The sequence below is a fragment of the Epinephelus fuscoguttatus genome, linkage group LG17 (genome assembly GCF_011397635.1).
Source record: "Epinephelus fuscoguttatus linkage group LG17, E.fuscoguttatus.final_Chr_v1".
In the NCBI taxonomy this organism is placed as follows: Eukaryota; Metazoa; Chordata; class Actinopteri; order Perciformes; family Serranidae; genus Epinephelus; species Epinephelus fuscoguttatus.
In genome coordinates this window covers 23,231,198-23,253,266 of record NC_064768.1, presented here as the reverse complement: position 1 = coordinate 23,253,266, position 22,069 = coordinate 23,231,198, and the positions used below count along the sequence as shown (strand labels likewise).

Here is a 22,069-nt window from a genome sequence, read left to right as displayed (position 1 = left end):
AAATGAGGCCTTAATTGGTATTAAAATGCATCGCATCAATATTTTAAAGTCTTTAAATTGTTTGGGAGAGGAAATAGATTTTAATGATTTTTTTTCTTACAAGGTGTTGTAAAATCTCAAAATAATTGTTAATATCTATCTTAAAAAATGAATTAAGTGAATTCTTCTTGCTTTAACAATAAGCAGCTTGGGGGGATAGGGGAACCAACAACACTCATATTTTGTTTGTGCTCAGAGCAGAGGATCCACCGTCTACTAGTTAGCTGTCACTGTTCCCCGGGTGACACGGGAGTGAATTTAAAACAAAAATTGGGAATTATCAAAGATTACGCAGCATGGCTGAATCCGGTACAAGGCAATGCAACAGGCTCAGTGTATTTTACACACAAAAAAAGTTCAAACAGCACAATGGGAACCCCACATGCAGTGAGAAAAGATAAAAATGCCAAGAAAATCTACCAACAAACGCCAGGTATTTCCCAGTTTGTTTATTGGTCTCAAATTTAATTTCCGAGTCTTATTAGAAAATGACTTTAAGAGTCTTCCATTTAACTTGCCTCAAGCTGTAGGAACCCTGCATAAAAAGTCTATAACAGGAGTGCTTGATGATGAACTGTTTACATTTATGATGCTGACTCTAACAGCCAGAGCTCTTCAGGCAAGTTATATATAATGAAATCAGTTGTCCTGACAACGCACAGATGGTTTAACCATATTTAATTATGTTATCATGCCATGAATTAAAGGCATTTTTTGCAGCTGAATTCCACAAAGCAATACTGACAGTTAATGGTGCTTTTTTCCTGTTCACTGGCATCTTGTTTTCATGTTTACTGTCAAACTAATCCCAAATCTGTGGTTAATACAGTAAGGCTTCACTATATGTCACAGTGCAAATCTGTGTCAGCATCCAGTGGTGGCCCTGGTTGCAGTGACCCTCCTGAGGCCAGACCGCTGCTGCAGTCAATGTGGTGAGGCAGTCGCACGGCACGCTCAGAGAGCCTGACCTCCTTCGTCTCATCAGACTCTCCATTCCTCATCTCTCGGTTCATTTGGGATTTACTAGTTTTTAATCTCGTACAATCTCTGGCTCACTGTCCATTCAACTTCACTTCAGATATGTTGTTTTGTTTTTTTCAATTCTTTCCTGCCAGAGGATTGTTGTACTTATTTTCCTTGTTTGTCTGTGTGTATGAAAGGCAGATATATTAATAGTGAAGGTCACTCTCTAATGGATGGTACTGTAGTCGCTCAAAGCCCTGCTATGAAAATCACTCGCTAATGCTGTTTTAAAAAGAGATCCATCCAAAGTCCGTGTGTCTGAAACCCACAGGCTTCACAGAGTGCAATGCTGAAACAAGTCAGCTAAGTGTGGTGGCATTATGCGGCCAAACTATCAAATGAGTTTACCCAAACACTGACTTTGGGATTGTACTGCTCCACAGCACGTCTGAGAAATAAGAATTATAAGGGTTTGTATTTCTTGTTGTTACGTCAGAGCTGTCTCTGCCCATACTTCTGTTACACTCTTCAAACACTCTCTGTAAATGTTACGGAAAATCATTGAGGCTGGAAAAATGGACCATCAGTTCGAGATGTCCTCTTCAGATTGCGTTCCAGCGCTTTAATAGGTGGCAGTCTGGTCAGTATTAAGTCATGGCAGGAGAGGAAAATCCCCTAATGTGACGATGATGCGGTCCACCCACCAGAGCTTAGAGCTGTGGTCACTGGCCCATCTGTCAGGCTTGATCCAGGATGTTTGTACAGACAGAGAGGCGAACTGACATGAAGTGAAAGACTTTGTCTTTTTCTAACGGTGCAATGAAACACATCAGTCTTTAGTTTTTTTATTTCAACCCTATCACCAGAATAAATGTTGGAATTTTCCGTTTCTGCAAACCACAGATATGTTACGTAAGTTTCATATGTGGCGGATATGTTAAAACTTCATGTTTGTTTACTTTTTAATTTGTTACTTTAGAAATGTTGGTTTGATACCTATGAAACATATAAATGTAACATGTCTGTGGTTTGCAGACACATGGGCAACTGGGATGTTTTGAAACTTCACAAAGACAAAATGCTCTTGCGGTGACATGGTCTCATCAGGCCTCAGTGTGAATCACCTGATGTCAGAAATAAATCTACCCACATTAACTTGACATTAACCTGGCACACTGCCTTATTTTAAGAGGATGCCACTTGCTTCATGAAAAGTGTAACAGCTGCATTGGAGCATAGCCAGATTAACCTGCTTCAGGGGCCCTGGAGCAAAAATGAGCTGCCAGGCCTCTATTAACCCTCCGTTCCCTCTCCTCTGTGCACTGTGTACACTATCCCTGTGCTGTCTTCAATTATTAATTCAGGAATATGAATCATGTGGGCCCAATATCAGTATAAATAGTGAGGTCCTAAAACTAGATTTTGATATAGGACCTATCATCAAGACACAGTCTCAAGATCAAGTGAAAGCAGAGCCCACTTGAAGACCCTCATTATGTTAGGTGATAGTGTGCATCGGTTGGGCATATTGAACCTATTCGCCAGAATTAGTGTTGGTATTGAGTAGAGGTTATGTTGAAACTTTCCATCTTAACTTTATGTTGTGACAACGCTGTGGTTAACTGTGGTGAGGTTATAAAACCACCTGGTTATAGTTCGGACAGTCTTGGAACCCATCAGCTGTTGATCTGACAAGGATAAAGCCTCAGGGGGAGATATCCAAGCCAAGACTTCCTCTTCGGTGCACGGGTCACGGTCACTACCTGGAGCTCGCATGTACAGAGCCTGGGTTTGTTGAAGGTGGCAGGGCTGTTTGGGCTGAGAAAGCCTGTGAGTTTATCTTCTCTATCTCCTTTAACTTTAGCTTATATGGGAGTTTTGCTATGTAGCGTGTGAAATAGGGTATGGTGAATGTGCTAGGAATGGTAGTATCGGCACTGTCTCTACCTGGAGCTCGCATAAACGGAGCCTGGGTTTGTTGAAGGTGGCAGTGCCGTTTGGGCTGAGAAAGCCATGTGTAAGTAAGGTAAAGGAGGTTGTTGGGTCGGTGCAGGGAGCAGTGAGAGCTGGCATTAGGGGAGTGTCTCTGGGACGCCAGAGATCACTGTCTAGCCTCCTGGAGGTGTTGTGGGACCAACTAGACAAAACACTGGTGAAAGGAGGTTCCCACCTGATGACCCCAAAGACATGTTACTTATCAATGCTCACTGCTCTGTGTAGTTAAGTCTTGCCATTATAGCTTATCATAGGGCTTAGGAGGTTATTCACTGAGTGCTGATCCTTTCTCTAGAGCACAAACTTCTCGTGTTTATTTGAACAAAAGCTAATAAAAAGTGATATCATCATCAGACGATAGCCGATGGGTGCCAAGGTTGCGTTTTGACCAGTGTGTTCTCCCTCTTCACATGGACTGTTTACCTGCTGTTGAAGACCGATTGGTCAGTACTACTTGGACTACAAATGGAATACAAACGGAAACCAACACTTCCAATACCAAAATCTTGCCGTGTCCCCAACAGATTTTGCAAACAAATGCAGGTGTCTGTTTATAGAGATTACAGTGAGTAAAACATCATGTTTGGTGGCTGCAAACATGGCTGAAAATGTCCCTAAACATTTGTTGGTTTCAAACTTTGGTCTGATAAGTGTGTATTTACAAAAAAAAAATAAATGTATAAGTTTGAACGTTAAATATCTCGTCTTTGTACTGTATTCAGCTGAATATAGGTCAAAAAAGGGTTTGCAAATCATTGCATTCTGTATTTAGTCACGTTTTACACAACGTCCCAACTGTTTTGGAATTGGGGTTGTACTTGCTTCAAGACAGTTTTGCTTATGGCTTTTTAAAAGATATATCAAGATATATCCATTACACAGAAACCAGAATGTGATCTTACGTGCTCAGATTTCTTGATAAAAAGGTTTCAGGGGCCCCATAAGTTAAAAAGTATCCAACATTTTCTTTCGTTTCTCCATATGTTTTATTTCTAAATGTTAACTGACGTTTTCTTTACCTCAAAATATGACAGAAGTCACTCTGCACCTCACTGTAGCTTTAACAAGCCATTGCACAGATGAGCACACAAACACCATGAAACTACAATTTGGGGGCTACTTTATAAAACAGTGCAGCAGGCCAAGTCATTTAGTTTCTACTAATAAGATCCTGTCACTCAAAGAAAGACACAAATAAAGGTGTCTGACAGAAAGCACCATGTCAGAGCTGAAATATGTTTGTTCACATCCATCCCTCGGATCTTGGTCAAAATCCTCCTGTGGTCACGTGACTCCGGGATGAGCCAGATTAACGGCTCTCTGTTCGCCAGGAGTCCACTGGCGGAAACAGGCGGACATCGTCTCAAATACTCACTGGATGTGGCGGTCGTAGCACTGAAGACGGCAACTATTCTGTCTTTTTTAGGACGTAGTAGCTTTGAATAATTCATTTCGGGCGGCATTCATGAAATAACTTGTAAATTCACAGCAGGATAAAGAATGATTTCGCCGTGGGACCGGTGGTACTCGACGAGCTGCTGCCTCTGCTGCCATGTACGGACGGGCACCATTATCCTGGGAATATGGTACATGGTAAGTGAGATTTTTCATCCTTTGTCAGGCTCAAATGTCCATTAATGTGGCTGAATATGGAGCATATGAGGTGAAATATGATAACTATCAAATTAGTTGTACAGCAGTAGCTAAGTCAGCTAGCTGCTGCTGTTTTTCATTTGTTTCCATCCTCGTTTTCCTCGAGTAATGTCACATTTAGTCAAACTAAAACGCTAACGTTTATCAGTTAACAGCCACATTTCCTTCCTAAAATTCTCTCTTTGCTGTATAAGTATGTTAAAATCAAATATAAGCGTGTAACAGAATATTTTAGCTCAGTTTGTAGCTGTAACCTTATTCATTTTAAGCCACATTATTGTTGTACCAACCAGCCCATCCCATTTGAGCTGTCCTACATTTGCACAGGTTAAATATAAGTCACCGTAGTTTGCTTCTGTTTTTAACCTAAACTTTTAAACATAGTCCAGTAAGCCTGTTAAATCCCTAACCTTTTGTAAGCTCTCATCTGCCTGTCGTTGTGACCCTACTACTAATCAAGTATATGTCGTCAAGTCGAGCCAAAGCTACAGAAAGCAACCAAGTATGTTAATTTATAACATGTTTTTACACACACTGATTTATAGGACTTTATCATACCGGACTGAACCTCTCTAGGAGTTCATCAAATTTCATATTAACATTAGGGCTGAAGCAAATGGTCAGGTAGCTGACAAATATTGAGATAAACAAGTTATCATTTTATCCCTGCCAGCATCTCTAGGGATTTGACCTCCATTTTATTCTGAATCAGAGCTGGACATTTTTAGATATAAGACTAGATATTGTCATAGATTTTGGATGTCTTAGTGTCATAAATGTTTTCTTTTCCTGGTCTTAAGGCTGCATTACAGTGAAATGATGTCATTTTGTAAACTCACCTGACTGTTAATCATCATATCCACATTACTAATGATTATTCATCAAAAATCTTGTGTAGTTATTTTGTGAAAGCACCAACAATAACCCAAAATAATGTCAAAATATCAAAATCGAGTTCTGATTTAAGACAAATACATAGATAGATGAATTTTTGGACTGTTAGTTGCATAAAACAAGCAATCTGATGATGTGGGCTTGGGCTTTATGAACGTATGATTGGTATTTTTGACTATTTTCTCTCATTATAATAAGAAAAATAGTAAGGCTGTATCATAACATAAAGAGAAGCTTAATTCAAAACCATTATTTAATAATCATTTACCTCACCTGTAAGCACTCTTAACATTTGAATTACTTTTATTCCTCTCCAAGAAAAAGCCCCCAGTCCATCTCATCATAATACCAAAGTGTATAAAATCTGTTAACTCCCCCACAGACTATGATATTAATATTGATTTCCATTTCCCCGCAGCTGATCAATGCGGTGGTCCTACTCATCTTGTTGTCGGCTCTCAATGACCCAGTTCAATACCGCTACCACCTTACCAGCTCTGAGCTGGGAACCGACATAGATGTCATGGACGATGCAAGTGAGTGCCACTAATCCCCCCGTTGTTGCATATCTGATGTGATATTGGATTAGATGTCCTCAGAGGGCTTGTTGTCAGTATTCCATTTACAAGAAATACATTTTCTCGGTGTTGTTAATATGTCACTATTTCTTAAAGTGTAATTAAATAATTGGACATGTAATTATTCTCGCCATCAACCATACAGTGTAACAGAAAAAAATAAAGCCAGAACACAATTTAATTTCAGTTTGGTTGCATGGCACATGATTTTGGACACATTATGACTAAAACATTTGACATGCTGTCAGAAAGAGGTCCAAAACTGTCACACTGTCGTGATCTTCAGTGCATTCATCTCGTTACAGAGTGGAGTTAACTGACAGATGTTCTTCTCTCTATACTTACAATATTTTAGGTATAGCAACCGGTATTTATACACATATTTAATCAAATTCAAAAGTGACATTACACAGTTTCAGAAGTCTAATAGTAGACTTGAAGACTGTAAATTAATATTGAAGCCATGTCAGATTACAGTAGCTATTACCCAGATAAAATCAAGTTTCATGGCCTTAACAGTATGATGTGGGTATATCTCCCAGCTCTGTCAGACAGTGCCCATTACCATCAACAGCATAGCCCCATGTGTTTCTGCAGCTCTGAAATCGCCTCTCCTTTCTGCCCACCACTTCTTTTTCCCAGAGTGCTGCTCTCAGCACAGACATAGCTGAGTAGGCTCGGCTCCGTACAGAACAAATCAGTGTGCATGTGTATTTTCAGTATTTCCCCTCCAGCAGCTATCATCGTCACAGTCGCCTCTGGAACACCACAGACCCTGTCACTGGCTACTCTGATTAAAAACGACGGCTCTAATTCTCCATCGGATTAAAAGGGCCATCTTGACTGATAGCGTTGTTGCTTATGCAGCATCAGTGAGAGATTGTGAAACAGTGGGAAAGGAAGGAGACAAGCTGGTGTCATGTTTTGTAATAGGCAGGTATCTAACGTCATTGTGATCATGTGCAGAACAGTTTATGTATTGTTTATATATAGTACGTGTCCCCGTGTCTGGTGTGTGCTGCTGGCAAGGGATAAAGATGGAAGGGTATCATAATTTCCTGGGTCTTAACACAGTGTCAGTAATAAGCAGTGTTGCTGAATGTAATGGCTCACCAGCAGTCGTGATGATATACAGAAGTTGCATTCCCTTTTAATGTGAGTTTGGATCATGTTCAGTCATAGAAATCATTATGGTTTCCTGCTATCATTGCTGACAAACTACCAGGGATGCATTGATTCCACTGTTTCACAGCCAGGGCTATTTCTGAGTACCAAGTTTAATAACTGCCTGTACCGCATAGTGATCTCCGATCCCTTCCGCCAGACAGCACATATGCAGATATCCTGTTTGGACTTGATGCCAGTGGATCCCTGTTAGTTACCCAGCTACAGCGACACTGACAAGCGTCTCATCACTCAGCTGTAATGCGAATACGAGAGGTGTTACATTTAGTCAAATTAAGCACATCTTGCATAAGAATTATCCACGTGCTGATCATTTTGTGTCCAAGGCAGATTGCGTGCCAAAAATAGTGAGGTTGCTTAAGGTGATTTGTTTCGTAAAATCCACGTCCTCACAAAGGCTTTCTGGTTACGTCAGTGGATTCAGGAGTTCTGGTGAAATATTGCTGCTGTTTTTCACTTGTAAATTAGATTATCTGTTCTCACGTTATTTGTGTTCTGTCCCCGCAGATATCTGCATAGCCACTGCAATATCCCTGCTTATGATTCTTATATGTGGCATGGCAACATATGGTGCTTACAAGGTAAATAAACAATCTGTACAAATGAGATACATCTGAACTCGAGTAACAACCTGCCTTCATCCTTTCTGAGTTGCCTTATGTGTTCTCAATTTCTCCCACATAGCAACACGCTGCATGGATCATTCCATTCTTCTGCTACCAAATCTTCGACTTTGCCCTTAACACGCTGGTAGCCATAAGTGTGGTTGTTTATCCCAACACGGTGCAGGACTACCTCCAGCAGCTGGTGAGAACTATTTCCCCTATTTTTAATGACTTCTTTTTTAAGCTGCAGGGCTTTGTGTTCTTTAAATATTGTCCAAAGGTACATTACAGAATATTTTAAATCAAGGATTAGTTCACCGCTCTTAGAATAAGTTTGTGATAAGTGCTTAACAAGAAGGAAGATTTAGGGATTAGAGCTTCATAACACTGCTAAAGAAAGACATTCAGTGAAAACAGGTGACCTAGACATAACACTGGTCCTAGGTACATAGATTAGGAGTTGATTTAAGGGCCCTGACACCAAGCCAACGATTGGCGTTCGATCAACGTCAGGCCGATGGTGAGCGTCTGTTGCATCATTTTTTATGGTGTGTTTCGCAGTGTTGGCACCCATCGGCCCTTGTTGGGGTTTTTCGGCCAATTCGAAATGTTAGATTGTCGATATAAGTGCTAGCTGGCCGTTGGCTGTAGTCTTCACGATGCGTTCAAGTGAAACTTTTTGGCCGTGACGCAGGCGACGTCAGCCTTCCTCACCACTAATTCTTTGATGTGTGTTTGGTGTGTCTGGGCCTTAAAACTCCTTGGTTCTGTAGGACTCAAATTTTCGTAACTCCTGATACTCATATGTTGTAATTCATATCCCTCCCTTACAGCCGGGGACATTCCCTTACAAAGAGGACATCATGTCCACCAACAATATGTGCCTAGTTTTTGCAGTCCTCCTCTTCATTGGCTGCATCCTCTCCTTCAAGGTAAGACCACAAACTCTCTTCGTCACTGCACATTCATCCAGTCTTCCTAGCTTCGGCCTTTTTTTGGCTTTCATAATTGAATCTACAACATCCATCTGAGTGATGTCTGAAGAAATGTACAGAAAAAAGGTGTACTTTTAAAATAAAATGACCAGTGCAACACATTGCTACACGTTACACACTCTCTGAACATTAGTTCCCTGTAGAGCTGCCTTTTTATAGATTTTCTCATCATACTGCAGTGTGATTAAGGCAATTAAGTCTCACACTGTGCACATCTCATGCATTACATACCATATGGCATGTGTAATGAATCTGCCAGTGTGAACATTCCCATTATTGATGTTCGTCATGAGATTATCACACAGTCAGAGAGCAGCGGGTCAGGGACAACAGGAAACCAACTCCTGTCAGGCTAATTCCCCCTGAATGCATGGATGATTCTCCAGGCGTAGCTATGCTCTGGGGCTCTGGGACGAGATGGGACAGGAAGTTGCAGTCATCTGTACAATCAAATCAAGTTGTTTCTCCTCCAAACTCAGATTGAATATGTTCTCGGCAGATATCCAAAGCCAGAGCTGGGATTTTATGATAGGAAGCAGCCACTGGAAGATACACTGCCGGCTGTACAGAGAGGAGTTATAAATGTCACGTCTTGGGCAGAGAGCCTCGCTGCAGAGAGTATATGGGATACTTGAACCGCGTAATGCTTTAAATTTCAGCTGTGAAGAGCAAATGCACAGTATATGTGTGCTTAAAACATAAATATAGTCTTGAAATTTGCCGAGAAAAATTGAAAGAGCCCCAATTTTATTTATAGGCTGCACGCACAGTATGTATTGGCTACTGTGGTGACGATAGTTGAGTCAGTTCCCTGGAAAAGAGCCAGATCTGAAATCTCAAGGACGCATCCAGCTCTCAGCACAGAGGCAACACCTGCTAAAGTTCCTGCTGAAGCCAACATCCTCCACTTGACTGCACTTAGCATAAATGACAGATAAAGACAGACAGGGAGATGGAGAGCTGGAGAGAGGAGAGAGAGGGATGCAACAGAGAGATGTAGATGGACAGATGGTTGGATGAATGGAAAGTATATGGGCAAGATGGTCGATCTCAGACTTCGTAGCAATACGTACTACCAGCTTAGCACCTGCAGTGACTGAAAATGTTAGAGTTGGTATCGCAGTGAGGAGGTCAGCTCAGCAGATGGTAAGTGATTGGCTGACAGGCAGCCTGGTTTTACTGGTCGGTCGGTTGTGCTTCCTGCTGGCAGAGGTACCGACTCAGCAGGCTACTCACACACAAACACAATGAACCTCCTGTTTTTCTGCCAAGTCAGACAAACCTAAACCCTAGTGCGACCATAGCTTTACTAAGGCAGGAGATGCCTGGTGAGTTGCCTTGGCTAAAATATTGGTGGAAGACCAAGAACAGCAACATTGTCCAGGAAAATATCCTTATATACTGTATGTGCAAGTATATCAAACTGACATATATCCAGGGCTGTCTTGTTGCTAAGGTAGCTAAAATATTGGTCTTTGTCAAGCAGTGATATGTCCCTTTCATCACTCACCTTGATGAATGGATGAGGTCATAACAGGCAGCATCAGCAATAATGAAAAGTGGAGACAGTGTTGTTAAAGGTCATTGTTTGTTCTTTGTTTTCACGTCCCGGGGACAGGCCTACCTGATTGGCTGTGTATGGAACTGCTACAGATATGTGAGCGGCAGGGGCACCACAGAGGTCCTGGTTTATGTCACCACCAATGACACCACGGTGAGTCGTCACATCCACCTCAAGGACATGCTGAAAATCCCCCTCACTCAGATCATAATATAATTGCATTTGCGAAACATTGATTTTTTTTGGGCTTACAAGCCTTGGATTCGTTATATAAGGGGAAGATAATTCCGATAAAGGTTTTGAAAAGTTATTTTCATCTCTACACTTGGCACATTAACTTTAATGCAGTGTACCAGATTCAAGGCTCAACATCTGTGAGGTTTTGTCGCACCATACTAAAACGTAGACTATATTTACTTTTGTATGTTATTGCAGCTCAATGAGTTCACACCTCTAAATGTACAAGGTAAGGATTATAGATATTACTAGTAATGTACGTCAGTATGATAATATAGCTTTAACTGTGCCTAGAGCAGCAATTATCAGACTAAGAAAATAAATTGAGATTTTATTTTTAAAACTAATACATACAGAATTCTCAAATAACTTAAACCTCAGACATGAGAAGGTAAATGAATCCATGTAACGCAGGAAGACAGGAGTGATGTTCTGTTATGTGCAGGATTTGGTAGTCATTTTATCAACTGTTCAAATACAAGAAAAGAAATATGTCAGAGCATGTGTCTAATTTATCATCTGTTGAAATTTCTTTTTTCACTCTAGATTTATTTAAAAAAAAGTGTAAAATGAAATTGGATAAAAGTATTTTATCCTGTACTTCTGTATTGTGGCCACAGAGCCATTTCACAAGCACAATAATGCACAAGTTAATTAATTTATTATTTACTATTGCCAAATTAGAAAAGACATGAGAATGAGAGCAGTGAGAACCTGCACTTTGTGATGTGCAGGATTTGCTTAATATTAAAAGAATATTCCACCCACAAAATGACCATTTGTATATCGATTACTCACCGTGTGTTATTTTGAATTTTTGAAGAAAACTAGTTTTGTCTCATGCCTGAGAATCCAAAAAAAAGTTCAAGTAAAAAGGGATCACGTTTAACAGTAAAACTGTATCAATACATCTGTTAACAAACTCTCACACAATTCATGCAGTATAAACCTAGTCTCATTTATCCAGTCGTATGCTCACTACTTCCCAAACACGTGTTTTTGCATAAACATTATGATTTAAAACACCTCCACCTAGGAGTAGCGCGCCCTAAGTGTGCCTGAGCATACACATTAGTATTAGCTCCGCCTGAGCAGAGTTCAAATGGATGTGCGTCCAGGCACGCTACACAGCTGTGCTTGAGACTGTTTATACTGATGTTTTTAACAATATATTTTAGCAAAAAACATGTATTGGGAAGTACTGAGCATACGACTGGATAATTTTTTGGATTCGTCGTTCACCATGGAGGCATGCGAGAATAACAAAGTTACTTCAGGAATTCAGTGTAACAAGCTGTGAATGACTGTTATATAAATAGTCATTTTGCAAGTGAAGATAAGCAAGAAATTACAATTTATTTAAGGTGATTAAGTAAAAATATATTAATTGGTGGCTCAAATTAAAATCCTACATGTTACTTTAGAAGTAGTATTGCAAGTTATCAGTAGAACAGAACTGTGACGTGAAACGGTTATCTCGGTTGTCTGACAGTCAGTGAAGTGACATTGGTGCTGTGGGTAGCAGCACAGTAGGTGCTGTAGGTCATCCTGAGGTGTGATTGGCTGGCTGTGCAGAGCCGGGTGGCGTCTATCCCACTTGTCCTCTTCAGTGTTGACTCATGGGGTTCCTGAGAGGCTTTAGCGTAGTCACGGTTTCCATTTGTCTGTCTGTCTGTAATCCTCCACACTGATAGATAAGACATTAATCTGCCTCACACCCGCTGTCGTCTCAATACGTAGCACCTCATCCGTCTGTCCGTTTTTCCTTGTTGCCGTCGTGGCCCTGGTTCACACTGCTGACATTTTTCATTTAATGAAACAGACTCTACATACAGGAAGTAATCCAGTAGGATCTATGTATCATATGGCTGAATATTGGATATGTACCAGTCGGTTTTGTGCACTGCAGATATTATGAAGTCAAGATGTGGAGGGAAAGAAATTGTTTTTTGTTTTGTTTTGTTTTGTTTTTTCCTTGACCAAATTTGATTTACATGCAAAGAACAAAAATAACATGGCAATTTGTTTGGGTTAGCAGGTAATGAGCTTTAATTTGTCTGTTATATTTTGTATCATTAAAGTTGGCATATTTTTCATAACTAGAAACAAATTTCATGAAAAAACAACAACAAACAAACAAACACAATATTTGTCCAACGCTCTCAATACTGTCTGACTTTCCAGTTCATATTAATTCCTGCTGAAGACTTCTTCAAAAAAGTTCACAAATGTATCAATTAAAAAAAAAGCTAAATATTGGACTTTGATTGCCAGCCTTATCCTATAAATTCACCTTTCTGTGAAAACAAAAACTGTCATTAAAATTAATGAACAGGTTTTGGGAAGATGTGGTTTCCCCTTGGTAAATAGCAATCTTAAAATCACACAGCACAATGAAACAAAGATGTGTAGGCTGTTTCAAACTTTGTAATTCCTGTTGGAATGTTTTACAGTGTATTTGAATGACAGCTAGCAGGAAGTAATGCTGCCTTCAAATTTATGAGCAAAATATGCTTGCCGTTTAAGTGGTTAAGTCGTTAGAGCACCGCTGATAGGCAACGGCAACATGGGCACTACTATTGGCGTCTAGAGGTCACCAAGGCTAACAAATTAGCAAGCTACCGAGCGTGTCATGTAAAGCAGGAAATGCAAAGGAATAATGACAGAGGAAACAGAAGAGGCTGTTGGAATATCAACATTTTCCTTAGACATATTATAAAATTACAAAGAAAAATTCTATACAACTAAAATTACAATATATTATCTTATCGTCCACTAAAAAAATAACTTTCACGGCCAATGTCATTTGTTAAAATGGCAGCAAACGTATCAAAACTTGTGAACTTGGAGCTTTAAGAAGCTGTTGTTATCAGGGTGATTAGTTCCATGGGAATCCAACGCTAGGGCCACACCGCCCACGGAAGCGCCGCGAATAGCCTCGAAGCGCCGAGAAGAGAAGGCAGTTTCCTTTCGGCGCCCATGTTAACCGACTGTGTCGTCCACACTGGCCGCGCCGCGCCGGGAAGCTCCGCAGCAGGCTCACGATTTGCAGCGATCAGTTCGGTGTCTGGTCTATTTTCTGCGCGAGCCGCGAGCGAATCTGACAAGCCAGGCAGTGAAAAACAAGAGCTGGGAGCAGAATCGCTTGTCGACGGCGTGGAGAAATGCGCGTCTGATGTGAACGGAGGTGCTCCAGCGCGCGCAAGAATTTCAGTGCGCTGCGCTTCCGCGGGCAGTGTGGCCCTGGCGTAATGAACTTGAGATTGTAGCAGATGCATTCTGGGCCAAAGTTTAAAAAAATAAGAATTATTGAGTTGAAAATAATGCAAAGCTTTCATTTTATACTGTAAATATGTAAAATGCCCCTTTTAGTGAAATAATTATAACAAATTGTACAACAAATAATACAAACTGATAAAATGCTGACTCTTTACTGAGTGTGTATATACGTGTGTGTGTGTGTGTGTGTGTGTGTGCACTAATGGTAACAGAAAAAGAGTTCTTAAATAAATAGTAGACAGTCAGATGTTTATTCAAATTAATTAGGAAAACAAGAGTACACTTGAATTTAAAACCCAAACAGCCGAGGTAACTAGGTCAAAGTGAAGGCCAAAGCACAGGCTGTGTGAATTTTAATTAGAGAAGTATTCAAATGCAACAAACAAGTTAAAAAGCTCTCATATTAGCATGAATAGTGACGACATGGTTTTATCACCGTATTCCCTCTCTCCACACACACAGTGCTGAATGAATAGAGCGCTCCATCTATTTTTACTATTAGAAAGCCAGCAGTGTATCTAAATGGCTTTTTACTGCCTCGAACATCAAGTACCCAGCTGCTTATCTGCCGTGCTTTTATATAAACGCAATTAAAATGCACAAGAGTCGTCTCTATCTCTCACTTTTTTTCCCCCTCCTCCCCTCTCTATATATCTCTGTCCGTCCTCTCTTCTTCTGGACATGTTACATAATTGTCTGCTTGTCCGCTTCATTTCAAATCCTCCCTGTGATGTGTTCGCCGGGCCTCCCTGGCTGCTTCACAATTCCATCCCCTCAGAGCATATTCTCCCTCTCTCCCTCTCTCACTGAATTAGCAGCAGCGCTGGTTTTAGAACACCATTTACAGAGAAAAACCTCTGACGGAGAGAAGGCAATCTGGCCTCTAAAGCACTGGGCTGTGTGTGGACGTTATCCTTGCAGCTAGAAACGTCTTCTGTAGGGATGGAATAAAGAGTATAAAAGATCAAGTAGAAATATGCATCAGCTATTGAGTCTGTGCCTGTCTCACATCCCATCTTTCTGTTTAATTTACTTTTGTCAATGGTCGCCATGTTATTTGTGTCTTATTGAGTGTGTAAATTTCTGTATTAAATAGTTTCCCCAAAAAGTGCCCAAATGGCTCATTCCTTCATCATAAAGAATAAAGATATATGTAAGCTTTGGGACTGAAACGCCCCCTTGTTTTTCGTTGTATTTCAGGTTCTGCTGCCCCCCTACGAGGAGGCTATTGCCATACCACCGAAGGAGCCCCCTCCCCAGTATATGGAGGCATGAGAGATGTCCTTGCTGCTGGACCTTCATACCCCAAACACCTACCACATCTCCCTCCAGTAGGATCCCTAACACTGGCTGGAACACGTTGAAAAACAAGACAAAACCGTGTCTTAGAGGCTGGTTTCAGCTTGGATTCCTGCCAACCTTAGATTAGATTAGGCTGACCCTGAGCCAGTATTGCCATCAACTCTTCCCCCACCACCAACACCCCTGGTTGTTGTGACGTATCTTCCTCCCCTCTTGTCTCCTCTGTCCTCCTCCAAGGACAGTATCGCAGCAACTTCAACCGCTACCAACCCTCCCTCTTGGCAGCTGCAGCCCCCTGGCAGCATCTAAACTCTTGCACGCCCTGAACACTCTGTCCCAACTTAATTTGCACTTTTCTTTGAGTGAAACGTGCACCGGTCTGGCCACCAACTGTTAACCCCCAATACTGTGAATCTCCCTCGTGGTCTTTGTCTAGAAACAAACTACCTGAAGAGAGATAGTGACAGAGAGAGTGAGAAGGAAAGTGGCATACATGATCAGTTATGCAAGAGCACTTTTTTCAAAAATTGACAAATTCCTTCATTGAATGTATTGTCAAGGTATTTTTGTATACTTTTTTGTATAACAGTGAAAACGGAGAGAAAAAGATGTGAATAGTGAAAGGCTGTCCTGTTGTGCTATCATCTGCATACTGATGTAGCTTGTCCAGGAAATCGTATTGGAAAAGGTTCCTCGACCAATAACAATTACGTCTTCCTTTTGTATCCATGCAACACAGTCTGTAAACCTGTGATCCATCGACTGCCAGTGAAAAACCTCGTTCACTCACTGATTTTAATCACAGTATTATTCCAGTTTGCCTTCCTGTCAACGTCCTGTCTATTCCGAGATCTCAAAAGCTAAGAAAGACTGGCATTATTGTAATGTGAACACAAACATAAATGTTTCTCACACTTCAGATTCACATCCAAAAAGGCAATACACATACTGTAAAATCTGAAATGTGTAAAAATTGGTGTGTGAAAATGTTTTAGTGAAGACGTCTGTCTTGTGTTTCTGTTGAGCTTCAACAGCATGGTCTGTTATCTTTATTGTGTGTGTGTTTTTTTTTACATGGATCATGGTGTATAATCTGATCTTTTTAGTTGAGCTAACTTAGCTGGACTGAGGGCATTTTCCTATGAAGGCGGAGCAACATGCTGCTGTACATGCAGAGACTAAGTGTGTTGTGTGTGTTTGTACTTGTACTTGCTACATAGTGAGGACTCTGTTTTTAACCAACAGAGTGAGGACATTTTTGGAATATGAAGACATTTTTGCCCGTCCTCGCTTCTTCAAAGACCTGCTTGAGGGTTAAGACTTGGTTTTTAAGGTTCAAATTACATTAAGGGTTCTGGTAAGGATTGGGGATTGGCATTTAGTTGTGAAGGTTGAGTTAGGGTAGAATGCATTATGTCAATGAAGGTCCTCACAAAGATACAAGTACAAAATCGTGTGTGTGCGTGTGTGCTTGCCTGAGCGCTATGTGTTTGTTACGTCATGATGTAACTCCTCGTTCCGTTCCTTTTATATGTAGTAACATTTCCTTTGCACATGCAGCGATATCGTGTCGAGATATTTCCTGTGCTGTGACCTTTTTTTGAAATTAATGATGGATGGAAATCTAAAGCTTCGACTTACCTTAGCATAGTAGCACAAAACAACACAGTGTATGAAGCTAGAGAAGCTAGATGCCTGTCTTTTGCCTAGAACTATTCAGGCAGTTGTGAAAATTAATATTTGAACAAACAATATTAGACCTACCTAATCCCATTCTTTCCAATAATTCCTAAGTAGTATTTGGTATCCACAGAAAAGCATAATATCCTTCAGACTATGCAACAGTGCATTCAACAACTCCTTAGAGCAGGAAATACATGTACCATGAAGTAGTAGTCCATTTGATACTAATGCTGTAGTTGATAATGTAGCCATATGATGGCCCCTTCATCATTGTCCCTGTGTGAATTATGACCACTGCTTTTGCAAATCCAACAAATCCGAAAATGAAATTGCACTTTAAAAAGTCAGCGTGAGCTCACTGGGAACTGATGTGTTTGTGTTGTATTCATCTTTACCATGTTATGCTGTAGCTATGTGGTTTTAAATATGATCAGCCACCCTCTTGTGGACAATGCAAGCTTCTAAAACACAACGTAAATAAATCGCATTGTCTGATGTGACTGAAAAGCCGCAGATGTTATCGTGACTGAAGGGGGATTTCAGCCGCAGGGTTTAGAGAAAGGGCTTGTAAAGTATCTGGACCAGTCGATGGCTGATGCTTCATTTTGTTAGAATCACGTTAAGACTGTTTTTCCATTGCTTTCCATTCACACACATCCTCTTGTTGGATCTGCATGAGCTCATGTCTTCAATTCTGAATAATAAAAAAGCAAAATCAATCTGTGTCTGCTTCTGGATTTATTATAGATATACTTATTATACTTGAGCTTTGCATAATAATCGTCAAAAGAACAAATACACAAAAAATGAAGTTACTGTCATTCACATACATTTCATTTAAATTAGCCGGGAAGATGTTAGCAGGCTAAACTTGAAGCGTTATGCAGTAATTAAACATAGACGTGCATATAATGTAACACACACATACACAGTTTGTATCACTTTTTCTTTGATGATGGTAGTATCTTGTAATTGCATAGGGGGTGGTCCAAATTTACCATGACACAGAAATAAGAATGAATTGCTAATATGCAAGAAAGCTCAAAGATAAAGATAACCCTCTGAATATACAGACATCATTAATTTAATTATTTACACCTGTGTTTTTCAAATTATGACACAGCAAAATGTTTTATGTGAAAAAAGGGGTGGAGGCGTGGATTTGAGAAAAAAAAAACATGTTTGCTTTTAGTTAATGTGAAAGGGCCAGCATGTGTTATCTAAACTGTTACTCACAATTTTACTACATTGAGTTATGCAGTTCTTAGAGCTGATTAAAGCTAACATCATGCCTATTCAAATTACAGGGTGTCTGTGTATTGTGATAGGGGAGTTGGCATCTTGGGAAACATGACTCAATAAAATGAAAAGCATCATCGGCTGAAATTGAGCACAGTGGCTCACCGAGGACTGAATGGGTTGATGAAATGCCAAGAAATTCCCTCTAAGAGTATAGTTCCATTTTCTCTGCACATCCTATGGAGGACAGAAGCTACCAAAATCAATAAATAAATGATGAGATAATTAGATTAAAACCCGATTATATATACCAAAAATAATATTAAGAATAAATGCAAATAGAAAAATATTATTATTTACCTTTGTATTAATTTCTCAATCTTTATTTATTTTTATTTTAAAAATATATTTAAAATTTATTCTTTAAGAAATTCAAATTTACTTTTTTAATCTATTCATTTTAAAATGTATTTATTTATTTTGTTATTATTTCACATTTGGATTTCCCCTCATTTATTTACCTCAATGTATTTATTTTGTTATTTTTTTCTTTATACATTGATTTATGCATTTCTTCTTGATTATGCAAATGAGGGGCTGTCATTAAAAATAAATGCAAATAAAAATATTCACCTTTGTATAAATTCCCCTTTTATTTATTTATATATATTTTTTAATATATTTATTGTGAATTTATTTTTCATCTATTTAAAGTTTTCATTTTTAACTTTATGTTTCTTATTTTTATTTTTGTTAAGATTTCTGTATTATTTTCTTCATACCTTAATTTTATCTATTCTGTAAGCATTTCTTCTCCATCGTGCAAATAAGGGGGCTGCCATTCAAAGTGTGTCATGGTGTCAACTTTTTGTTTATTGGTTGATCAACATACAAAAATTCATATCACCAGAAAGAAAGTCAAGTTTTTAGAATATGACTGTTCAATAAAGTGGGCGTCGTACCAATGTGCGTGCGTCCTGTTGCCCTCAGAGGGAGATTCAGTATCCCTCCATGGAGACGAACAAGCTGGCAGATCAGCAAGGATTTACCCGCTTGCCTCAAAATGGACGCTGGCATTACCTTGGGTCTGACAGCAGGCGACCAGACAGACATGCTCACCTACTTTCTGCCACTGGGACAGGGCAGGGGGGAAAAACAAATGGGTCACATTCTGTTTTCTTGCTGAAATGTTTGTTGGATGCAGACAGTGGGTTGCGATGACATCAAGGGAGGGGAGATATTTGTGAGAGGACACAGGAGCCAAAGGGTGGCTTTGCAAAATGAGCCAGCAGAATTTGTATGACCTGGATAGCATTTAAATTCTCCTCTAACACATTCCTATAGCTATATACAGTATCTACTAGGATGTGAATGAAGATTACAGAAACTTTAGAGATATTTTAGTACCCATTAATACACCGATTAAATGTGTTCCATAAGCACAATGTACAAAACTGCTTAATATATGTATTTTACTGTCTGTTTTGACATTGCCCAGAGACAGTAAGAGATGTTTATGATCAATAAAATTGTGTGTGAGATAAAGCACTCAGCAAATGTTCAGAGGTCACATACTGTTCACTTTATGTTCAATACTGTATTTAGTCTAGTGACCAACATGGCCTGACACTCTGTTGCCATGTGATTGTGATTGACTCTTATTCAGAGAAGTTTGTTCTACTTAACTGGAAATAACTGTGATTTGAGATTAGCCCAAATGGGACAACACACTGAAAATGTGAAGTGTTTAAGGATGCTGTATGACCGTCAACAGGCTTTAAGTTCTATTTATAGTGCAGCGTGTTTATGCTTGTTAATTTCAATCTTACTCTGCAACCTCTTTAGAAATTGTCCGCATTTGGTGCAGGGCATCTGCCGCACGTGAGACAGATCATCTGGGGTGGATGCATCAGCCAGAGTTAAAACTTAGGCCCACAAAAAAAAGATAATAATCTATGAGATTAAGTTCCAGTATAATGTCATATCTTGCCAGTTCATGATTCTTACATTTCAACTTTTTTATTTTTTAAGGGACATTTTTATGGCATTCTATACCATACCTTCTCAGACATACTATACTATGACATTTTTATTAGATTTTTGTGGCATACTATACTATGACTATTATTGGCATTCTATACTATGACTATTTTTGACATACAATACTATGACATTCTTTGGCATACTATACTATGACATTTTTTGACATACTAAACTGTGACATTCTTTGGCATACTATACTATGACCATTTTTGACATACTATACTATGACTATTATTGGCATTCTATACTATGACTATTTTTGACATACAATACTATGACATTCTTTGGCATACTATACTATGACATACTATTAGACATTTTTGACATACTATACTATGACTATTATTGGCATTCTATACTATGACTATTTTTGACATACAATACTATGACATTCTTTGGCATACTATGACATTTTTTGACATACTAAACTGTGACATTCTTTGGCATACTATACTATGACTATTTTTAACATACTATACTATGACTATTTTTGACATACAATACTATGACATTCTTTGGCATACTATACTATGACATTTTTTGACATACTAAACTGTGACATTCTTTGACATACTATACTATGACCATTTTTGACATACTATACTATGGCATTTTTTTGGCATACTATACTATGACTATTTTTGACATACTATACTATGGCATTTTTTTGGCATACTATACTATGACTATTTTTGACATACTATACTATGGCATTTTTTTGGCATACTATACTATGACTATTATTGGCATTCTATACTATGACTATTTTTGACATACAATACTATGACATTCTTTGGCATACTATGACATTTTTTGACATACTAAACTGTGACATTCTTTGGCATACTATACTATGACTATTTTTGACATACTATACTATGACTATTTTTGACATACAATACTATGACATTCTTTGGCATACTATACTATGACATTTTTTGACATACTAAACTGTGACATTCTTTGACATACTATACTATGACCATTTTTGACATACTATACTATGGCATTTTTTTGGCATACTATACTATGACTATTTTTGACATACTATACTATGGCATTTTTTTGGCATACTATACTATGACTATTTTTGACATTCTATACTATGGCTTTTTTTTGCATACTATACTATGGCATTTTTTGGCATACTATACTATGACATTTTTTTTGCAGACTATATTATGACTATTTTTCACATACTATACTATGACTATTTTAGACATACTATACTATGACTATTTTTGACATACTAAACTATGACATTCTTTAGCATACTATACTATACTATGACTATTTTGACATACTATACTATGACTATTTTTGACATAGAATACTATGACTATTTTTGACATACTATACTATGACATTTTTTTGGCAGACTATATTATGACTATTTTTGAAATACTATACTATGGCATTTTTTTTGGCATACTATACTATGACTATTTTTGACATACTATACTATGGCATTTTTTTGGCATACTATACTATGACTATTTTTGACATACTATACCATGGCATTTTTGGACATACTATACTATGGCATTTTTTTTGGCATACTATACTATCACTTTTTTGACATACAATACTATGACATTCTTTAGCATACTATACTATGACTATTTTTGACATACTATACTATGACAATTTTTTTTTGGCATACTATACTATGACTGTTATGACATACTATACTATGGCATTTTTTGGCAGACTATTATGACTATTTTTGACATACTATAGTATGACAATTTTTTTTGGCAGACTATACTATGGCATTTTTTATGACATACTATACTATGACTTTTTTATGACATACTA

General features: G+C 38.8%; 1 protein-coding gene across 1 annotated transcript; it reads left to right on the top strand.

Annotated features, from left to right (window-relative positions):
* Window positions 1–4,287: 4,287 nt before the first annotated feature.
* laptm4b (lysosomal protein transmembrane 4 beta) lies at window positions 4,288–17,673 on the top strand. Its single transcript, XM_049603120.1, has 7 exons — window positions 4,288–4,590; window positions 5,963–6,080; window positions 7,815–7,888; window positions 7,992–8,114; window positions 8,746–8,844; window positions 10,526–10,621; window positions 15,185–17,673. The coding sequence occupies exons 1-7, from the start codon at window positions 4,498–4,500 to the stop codon at window positions 15,257–15,259; spliced, it is 678 nt and encodes a 225-aa protein (XP_049459077.1). The 5' UTR covers window positions 4,288–4,497; the 3' UTR covers window positions 15,260–17,673.
* Window positions 17,674–22,069: the final 4,396 nt, after the last annotated feature.